This window comes from Panthera uncia, chromosome E1 (assembly GCF_023721935.1).
Source record: "Panthera uncia isolate 11264 chromosome E1, Puncia_PCG_1.0, whole genome shotgun sequence".
NCBI lineage: Eukaryota > Metazoa > Chordata > Mammalia > Carnivora > Felidae > Panthera > Panthera uncia.
In genome coordinates, this window is record NC_064814.1 from 11,291,246 (window position 1) to 11,300,359 (window position 9,114).

At 56.6% G+C, this 9,114-nt stretch overlaps 1 protein-coding gene across 1 annotated transcript; it reads right to left on the reverse strand.

Annotated features, from left to right (window-relative positions):
• Positions 1-3,959: 3,959 nt before the first annotated feature.
• On the reverse strand, positions 3,960-8,799 carry LOC125926538 (keratin, type I cytoskeletal 13). The gene is made up of 8 exons (XM_049636046.1): positions 8,272-8,799; positions 6,737-6,819; positions 6,408-6,564; positions 6,070-6,231; positions 5,856-5,981; positions 5,540-5,760; positions 4,609-4,634; positions 3,960-4,268 (listed from the first exon to the last, which is right to left on the reverse strand). Exons 1-8 carry the CDS (start codon positions 8,752-8,754, stop codon positions 4,198-4,200), a joined length of 1,329 nt encoding a protein of 442 aa, XP_049492003.1. The 5' UTR covers positions 8,755-8,799; the 3' UTR covers positions 3,960-4,197.
• Between the last annotated feature and the right edge of the window lie 315 nt (positions 8,800-9,114).

The following is a 9,114-nucleotide window of genomic DNA, read 5'->3' on the forward strand; positions in this document are numbered from 1 at the left end:
CCGCGTCCACTGGATTCAGGTACCACTTAACTGAACTACAAAGCAAATTTCCCAAACACCCTGTTTAATTGAGTTCCATCGTCCGCATTTACAGGGCCTCGTGTGCACTCGGTCTCAGTACTTCCTACTGACGACGGCGTGTCTGCAAAGCACTGTGGGCTCCAGATTGTAATTAACTCGGCTTTATACTGTGGGTTCTGCTTGCAAACTAGGCTGAGATCCTTGGTTGAAAGAAGCCACAGAGTCATCACGGCCGTTCATAAAAATGGGCCAGAAGAGTGAATACCAGTTCTTGGCCAACTCCCCCGCCCCCCTCCCCACCCGCAACAGGAGCCTGTGTGGGTCTGAGGACCCACCCAGCAACCTGATCCTTCCCAAACTCTGCAGAATGGAGTCTGATGTGTGCTCGGCTCATGCTGGACCCCCCAGAGGAGCTGCTCAAAGGCGTGTCACTCGCATACCCTGCCCCACTCCAGCCACTAAGCCCCAGGAACACCATCCAATAGGAGGCAGGTCCCCAGGCAGCCCCGAGACGCACGCTGACCCAGGCAGGGAGAGAGGAAGGGCCCCAGTGGCTGACGCGGGAAAGCCGGAACAGCACATCATCACACGCCATTGACCACAGCCTTTGAGTGACATCCCTCCCTTCTCTTCCCTCAAGCTCCCCTTAGGAGGGACCGTGAGCCTCCCCTTCCCAGAAAGCCCCAGGCACCTTCACCTCACACTCTGAGTCTTTTGTGGACCCTCAAAGGTTACCACCCAAAACAGAAAGACAACAGGCACCCGAGGAGTCTCGGGGCTCAGCCGTGCCCCGTTCACCAGGGCGCCCAGCTGCCCAACATGAGGCCGGGGACTGGCCAAGGCCTGGTGTGGACACTGGACCCAGGTAGGATCAGGTCTAGGGCTCTGTCCCTCCGCCCTGGGTCCCAGCAGGTGGCCGAGAGGAACTGATCTGCTTTCTGGGGTGAGCCTGCCCCCTGCAGGACCCAGACAGGACACGCACCCCCATCAGGGAGGGCAGAAGTTGACTGCCCCGTCCATTGGGAGGAGCCTGAAAGAGAGGGAGGCACCTTTGCTGAGGGTGAGGAGGAAGAGGGCACAGAGGCAGCACAGAAATTAGCCAACTTTGTGCAGCACCTACTGTATGGAGGTGCTTGCCTCGAGAGCCTGACTAGCTCTGAGGCACGGGACGCCACAGGAGCATCGCATGGTTGACACCTCTATCCCTTAAGCATTGGGGCTTAGAAGAGAGCCTCGTTTCTTTCCCTAGAGGCCCGGAACCGAACGCTTGACTTTGACAAAAGGCCAACCACAGTGTCGAAAAGCACATTGGAACATGGATGCCAGCTCTCTCGATAGACAGGTCACTTCAGCAGCCTGGGCCTCAGTCTTTAGACGTGTAAAATGGGCACAATGGTGCCGACTCATGGGATTGTGACAAAAATGAAATAATGCAAAGGAGCTCTGTAAAGAGTCAGGCGCTAGACACACTGTCGCTTTCCCCTTTGTTTTTACCCCGTCTGATTTGGCACCTCTGGCATTCACATGTGATTAGCCACACGCTCGTGACCACAGCCCTGGGAAGCAGAGGTGTGGGCCTGGGGTGGGTGTGGGCACCTAGCGAACTGGGAGAGGGAAATACCAACCCTGCAGGCCTCCCTCAAAGCTGCCCTCCCTCAAATGGCCACCCCCTACAGATGACAGGGGGAAAAACTGAGTCCTGGATGGAAAGGGCGGATTCCCAGCCCGCGCACCACCCTACCGAGGTGACCACCTTCTCCCGGTTCAGGAAGGCTCCTGGGTTGCCTTTGACGGCCCCTCCTGGGCTTCCCTCTCTGGCTTCCCTGGGACTCCCGACAGGGCCACAGAGGCCCTTGTGTGAGTCCGGCTTCGATGGCCTCCCTGACGCCTGGATGAAAGGGTCCCCAACCAGAGCCCCCACCAGGCCCAGGGTCCAGCTCATTTCGTGGCTCCACGTGGACCACACGGACCTGGGCATGTGAGCTAGAATTAAGTCCAGCCCGTTCTGCAGTGGGCGGGGAGAGGGGAGGAATCTGGAATGCTCTGGCTTAGTCAGCCGGGTGGGCCGCATGTCAGTGATGTTTGTAGGACTAAGCCAGCCACCTGAGCCCACAGCAGTGCCCCAGCGGTTGGTAGGCTGGTCCAGGGAGAGAAAGGCAGCCCCACCCTCCCAAGCACGTGGTCAACACCGGGCTAGGCAGGTGCAGACACACACACACCTGAATGCACCCCACACTGTCCGGGTGCCACAGGGGAGGGGGTGTGCATCTCAGTCTGAATGGTGAATAAAAACCCGGTAGTTCAGGACACGCGGGTGGCTCAGTTTAGTTAAGTGTCTGACTTCGGCTCAGGTCACGATCTCGCGTTTTGCGGGGTCGAGCCCCACAGAGGGCTCTCTGCTGTCGGCGTGGAGCCTGCTTCGGATCATCTGCCCCCCCTTCCCCTCTCTCTCTGCCCCTCCCCCCCTGCAAAAATAAATAAATGCGGAAAAGAAACACCTGGTAGTTTCCAATAACACAAATGTGGGGGCGCAGAGGGAAAGCGAGGAGGAAGGTCACCTCAGACTGAGGTCACTCATTGAACAAGGGCCCGAGGCTCCCAGTCACATGACTGGGTCACCAAGACCGGTTTGCATAACAGGGCCTCAAGTTGTAAGAGGGGGCGATTATAGAATTCAGGGCCAGAGACAGGCAGGAAGAGGCCAGACAGTAGCGGCCTCTGCCAGGGAGGAGTCCAGGTTTTCTTCAGTGGCCAGGGGAGCCACGGAAGCATCACTAGGCCAGGAGGAAGATTTCCCAGTCCCAAGAATCATCCCCAATTGAGTGTGGAGCAAGGACGCAGGGGAAGCTCAAACTGGAGGCAGGGAGGCCAGGGGGGCCGGCTGTGAGGACATTACAAGCTACCAGCATCCACAGGATGGACCTGGGAGGGCAGTCAGGGAGAGAGCAGGCCAAGGTGGCTCCTGGGCTCCTGACTTGGGCCTCCGGAGCCTCTGGGATGGGGGCCAGGATGGCACAGATCTGGGAGCATGAAGGGTGCTCCTTCGGACAGTGGTTTAGAGGAGGTAGCGGGCATGAGGGTCTGGGCTAGAGGAGAGGGGCTTCACTGGAGTGCCAACAGAACGTATTGGCAATTGTGACCATGGACATGTCCCAGATGAGCCAAGGGGAGGGTTGAAAGGATAAAGAGAAGCATGCTCATGCCAGAATCCAGAGGACCAGACTCCATGTAAGGAGTGCACCCAGCAAGAGGAGGCTGCAAATCAGAGCTGTGACATGGAGAGAGGTGGGGACACGGGTGCAGAGGGGAATTGGGGAGGAAAGTCAGCTCAGATTGAGGTCACCCATTGAGTCATGTGGCCAATTCATTGAGCGGGTTGGCATGGCAGGACCTTGGAGTGGGTAGAGGGGAACTGCAGGTCCGGATGTCCATCATCTTAAAAGGAAGCACCTTGCAGAAAGGGGGCAGCAGGTTGGGCTTGGGGTAACTTTCCTGGGTCTCCTTCCCCAAACCAGCCCCAGTGTCTCCTGCCCCTTCTGTTTCTCTGCAAGGGAACACTGGCCCTCGAAGCCCTCCCCAGAGCCGTCTGGACCTCTTTCCCAAATCTCCCCATCCTCTGACTCTATTAGTGTCCCGTTGCCACCTTCTAGCCTATAAGGTGTTGAACTGGCTCACGTGGCCTCGCATGTCTCCAGTTTGTTGCATTAGTCCGTGTTTGCTGAGCACCGTGGCCCATGAGCCACCCATTTCCCCCATGTCTGTGCCCTGATGGTTGGCCCAGGTGCCTCGTGTCCTGCCCACCTGGGAGCTGCCTGGGCCAGGCCTTGTTGGGGTAAGCCACTTGGCCCAACAGTACCCGCCCACCTGTCACCCCAAATCAGGGCCTCAGCAGGTCCTGCCCTCAGAAATCAGGCCAGAGTCAAAAATACATATGCAGAAAGGCAGGAAACTTTATTGAATCGTCTTTTCTTTTTAGCAGAGAAGCTGAGAAATCAGAGTAACCAGATAAGGGAGAAGGGGAGGTGCCCAGGGAGAGAAGCGCAGAGCGCCCGCCCTCGGGAGAGCGCCGGGGGGCCGGTGTCCTGAGCGTCCTGCGGTCCCTCCCTCTCTCCTGCAGGGACCTGTCATCTCTCTCCTCTGGGTGCTGAAGACAGAGGGAGAGGAAGCCAGGTGGATTTAAGGCTTACGGGGTTCGGAAATGCGGCGACTGGGAGGGGAGGCAGTGGTGACAGTGACACTGGTGCTTCCTGAGAAACAGAGGGGGCAAGAGACACTCAGGCTGGAGAAGACCCACCTCAGCAGGTCAAGGCCCTTAGGAGGGCCCCAAGCCCCCTCACTGGTCAGGCTGGGCGTTAGCTGATAGAGACTCTCATGTTATTGTCCCCCAAGGTGGGGAAGCCTCCAAAGCCTCCCAGTGGCTCCGTGGGGCAGAGCCAGCTATTCTGAAAAGAAACAGACGAGCAAATGACCACGTCCACCATAACCCCCTCCCTCTGTCCACTGGGGAGTCTGGCACTGCCTCCACCCGCCCCCCCCAGGGCAGCGAGCAGGAGCCAACTCGCCTCTCCCACTGGGTTGTTTCCTTACCTCCTGAGGAGGGTAAGCCAGCCATCCTGGGAGAGAGAAGAGGAGTGAAGTGAGCACAAATCACCCCAAGGACAGCTGCTCCCTCATCTGCCCTTGGATCGAGCGACTCAGGTCACTGAGAGGCCCCCAAGCTGGGCTTCCTTACCAACTGTGCCCCAGCCCAAGGGCCACCACAGGTAACTGGCAGGCCTATGGGACCTCAGGAGGACATAGTACCGGCCCCAAATCCAGGACATCTGCCAGATCTTTTGTCCTCCCTCTGGTTCCTTCGAAACCTACACCCTACTCCCACCGAGCCCACAAGGACAGCCTGGTCCCTGCAAATGGTCTGAAGGCAGTGAAATCGCCATTTTTATCGCTTTGTTTAGCCGACCTGAACCCAAGGCAATATTCTTCCGATATGAGCCGTTCTGTCCATGGCCCCTATTCCTGCCAATCTAATCCAAAGGCCCAAATTGGAAAGCTTAAAGGTATTTTTTTTTTTTTTCAAAGTTTTTTTTTTTTTTTTTTTTTTTTTTTTTGGGACAGAGAGAGACAGAGCATGAACGGGGGAGGGGCAGAGAGAGAGGGAGACACAGAATCAGAAACAGGCTCCAGGCTCCGAGCCATCAACCCAGAGCCTGACGCGGGGCTCGAATTCACAGACCGCGAGATCGTGACCTGGCTGAAGTCGGACGCTTAACCGACTGCGCCACCCAGGCGCCCCGGAAAGCTTAAAGGTATTGACCCCGCAGGCCGCTGAGGAAATCCCCCCGCAGTCTGACTCAAGAAAACAGGAAGCCCTGGTCCTGGATCTCCATCCAGTCAGTTTAAGCTCAGAAGGTCCCCTTCCATATGGAACATGAGGACCTGATCCTTAAAGGCCTTGCCTGTTCGAATGTCCAAGGGTCCTGTGGTCACTTTCCCAAGAGAGAGGCTTGAGAGGGCCTACCTGGCGTCCTGGCCCTCCAGCAGGCTGCGGTAGGTGGCGATCTCCTGCTCCAGCCGCGTCTTGATGTCCAGCAGCATCCTGTACTCCTGGTTCTGGCACTCCATCTCGCTGCGGAGCTCGCTCAGCTGGGCCTCGATGCCGCCGATGAGCCCCTGGATCTGCTGCAGCTGCATGGCATAGCGGCACTCCATCTCCGCCAGCGAGCTCTCCAGCCCGGCTTTCTGGGGGGGAGGGGGTAACAGAGAAGTGAGAAGGGGAGCCAGGCCAGGCAGAGGCCTAGAGGTGCTGGCTGCTGGGCAGGAGGCAGCAGGTGTACCATGCTGAGCTGGGACTGCAGCTCAATCTCCAGGCCCTGGAGGGTGCGTCTGAGCTCTGTGATCTCTGTCTTGCTGGTCTGGATCATGGCGGTACTAGAAGACACCTCCTTGTTCAGCTCTGCACTCTGAAATCCGAGCAGGAAGAAGGTTTCAGAGGAGCCCAGTGGAAGGCCCTGGAATCCCTGGGCGCCACTGGGTGAGAGGGCCGGGTACCTTGCTGTGGAACCATTCCTCGGCGTCCCGGCGGTTCTTCTCGGCCATGGCCTCGTACTGTTCCCTCATCTCGGCCAGCACGCGGGTCAGGTCCACGCCCGGGGCCGCGTCCATCTCCACGTTGACCTGGCCGGCCAGCTGGCTGCTGAACTCCTTCATCTCCTGTAGGGATGGAAAAGGAAGGTGTGTGAAGCTCCTGACCTCCCTCTCCTCGGCTCTGTGTGCTACCAACGTGTTCTAGGAAGCACCTCCAGGTCCCACCACGGAGGGCTAAGTCTGGCTGCTCCCCTTTCTCAGTGGAGGCCATTGAGCCATGGCAGGCCCCTGCCGGCCCTCACCTCCTCGTGGTTCTTCTTCAGGAAGGCCAGCTCCTCGTTCAGGCTCTCGATCTGCATCTCCAGGTCGGTCTTGGTCAGGGTCAGCTCGTCCAGCACCCTGCGCAGGCCGTTGGTGTCGGCCTCCACGCTCTGGCGCAGGGCCAGCTCGTTCTCATACCTAAATGATTTTTTTTTTAATGTAAAAAGCAACACAGAAGTTAGACACTCCCCTAATTCTGTACTGGACTCTGCTACTTCTCCAAGACCTTCACCCCTGGGATGCTCCGATCTCACTGTTCAGATGAGCATTTGTGTCAAATAAAAGACAGTTTGGAAAGGCCAGGACTCACTTGAGCCTAAAGTCATCCGCAGCCAGCCTGGCATTGTCGATCTCCAGAACAACCCGGTTGTTGTCGATGGTGGCCGCCAGGATCTGCAAAATATAGGAGGTAATCACCGGAGGGTCCACGAGTTTGGGGAGGAGGAAGAGACAGCGTGGGCAGGACGGTTGTCATCATCTGACTGCCTCTGTACTGTCCCCACGAGCCAGAATAAGGCACTTCTCTCCTCTTCTTGTAAAGGGAGGGGTGGGGCAAGTCCTTCCGCTTGCCCAGTCACTCTGGCATTCTACGCCTGGTCATGGTGGGGAAGATAGGGATGCACATTTCAGGGGAATGACCCTACCGAGAACATCTTTGGTTCATCATGTCTCAATGGCCCCAGACTAGCAAGCCCACCATTGTGAGAGCAGGTGACCTTAAGGTCAGGAGGGGGTCAGCCTGGCTCCAGACAGCTCATAGTAACTTCGTTGGAGCTGGCCTCCGGGCTGAGCAGAGGAAAGATCTAACAAATACTCCCAACGGTTTGAATTTATTGTCTAAACTTCCATATTCTGAAGCAGGCCGCTAGAGGAGAGGGTGGGGGTGGGTTAAATGGGGGACAGGCATTAAGGAGGGCACTTTTCCAGGTGAGCACTGGGTGTCATATGTAAGAGATGAATCACTGGGTTCTACTCCTGAAGCCAAGACTACACTGTATGTTAACTAACTTGAATTTAAATTAAAAAAGCAAATTCCACCGCACATAGCTGGGACATAGCCCAGGCAGGTGGATTTCTGTTCTAGCAAGCTGGGTCCCAGCGTGATGGACAGTCCTCGATGAAGGAATCTCAGTTTAATGTTGGCTGAGCCTCTTCTCCATCTTTCCCACCTGGCCGAAGCTAATTGAGTGTAACAGTTTAAATGGGGCCCTTACAACATCAACCAGTATTCCGAGACCAGTGAATGAACACGTATCCCTCTCTGAGGATTGGAGTCATTCTTAGCAGCTTTTAAAACTGTCATGGTTGGGGCGCCTGGGGGGCTCAGTCTGTTGTGTCCGGCTTTGGCTCAGGTCATGAGCTCACGGTTTGTGAGTTCGAGCCCCGCGTCAGGCTCTGTGCTGAAAACTCAGAGCCTGGAGCCTGTTTCAGATTCTGTGTCTCCCTCTCTCTCTGCTCCTCCCCTGCTCTTGCTCTGCCTCTCTCTCTCTCTCTCTCGAAAATAAATAAACATTAAAAAAAAATTTTTTTAAACTGTCATGGTTTCGAAACAACTCAGTGGGTTAGAATTATAGGGATCCAGTCACTGATAACAAAGCAGTAAATGTTGACAGTAAAAAGTGGTAAAAATGTTGACATGAGTGGTAATAACAGTAAAAATGGATAGTAGGAGAAAACGTATTTGGGGAGCAGTGGCCTAAGGAAGGTTATCAGGAGTAGAGACACTTGCTGGTAAAAGACTAGAATTTTCCCCTACGGGGGGTGAGGGTTCTACCATACTGCATTTCCTGGCCTTTGCGGCTCTGGCCTGCACAAAAGAACCCTTGCCAACATCCAAGGACTCACCTTGTCCCGCAGGTCCTCCATGGTCTTGTAGAAGTGGCTGTAGTCCCGCTCAGGGCTGCTGGGGCTCTGCTTCTGGTACCAGTCCCGGATCTTCACCTCCAGGTCGGCGTTGGCCTCCTCCAGGGCGCGCACCTTGTCCAGGTAGGAGGCCAGCCGGTCGTTGAGGTTCTGCATGGTGAGCTTCTCGTTGCCGGAGAGGAGGCCGCCATCGCCGCCACCAAAGTCACCAAAGCCAGCGCCAAAACCCCCACCAAAGCCACCTCCAAGGCCACCTCCAAAGCCCCCTCCGAAGCCTCCTCCAAAACCACTACCAGCCCCTGCACCGAAGCCACAGCTCATGCCGCCCCCGTAGCCCCCAGCTGATCCCCCAGAGACAAAGCGTGATGAGCAGGTAGAGATACTGCGGCCTCCTCCCAGCTGGCAAGAGCCACCCCCGAATCCACCTCCATAGCTGGCGGAGGAGCTCTGTATGCGGCAGCTCATGGTGAGAGCAAAGATGGGGAGCAGGTGAGGACAGCAGCTGGGCTTGGCCTGGGCCGAAGACGGTGGCTCTTCCCTGGAGTGGGGGGCCTTTTATACAGCCTTCTACGAGGTTGGACGATTGCCCCATCTTCTCTCCTCCCTTCCCCACCCTCTGACTGGTGCCAACTGTACTGTTTCCCACAAGCCAGTTACCTCTGCTCTCCAAGGTGGGTTGTGCCTTTGGGGGTGGCTTTAAGCCTTAACAAAAGGGATGATTCAGAGGGAACGGTGTTCTGCCCGAGACTACCCTTTTGACAGCTGAATTCAACTTCACCTCTGTACTGTGGGAGCTCCCTCCACGGGCTCTCAGCTCCACCCAGT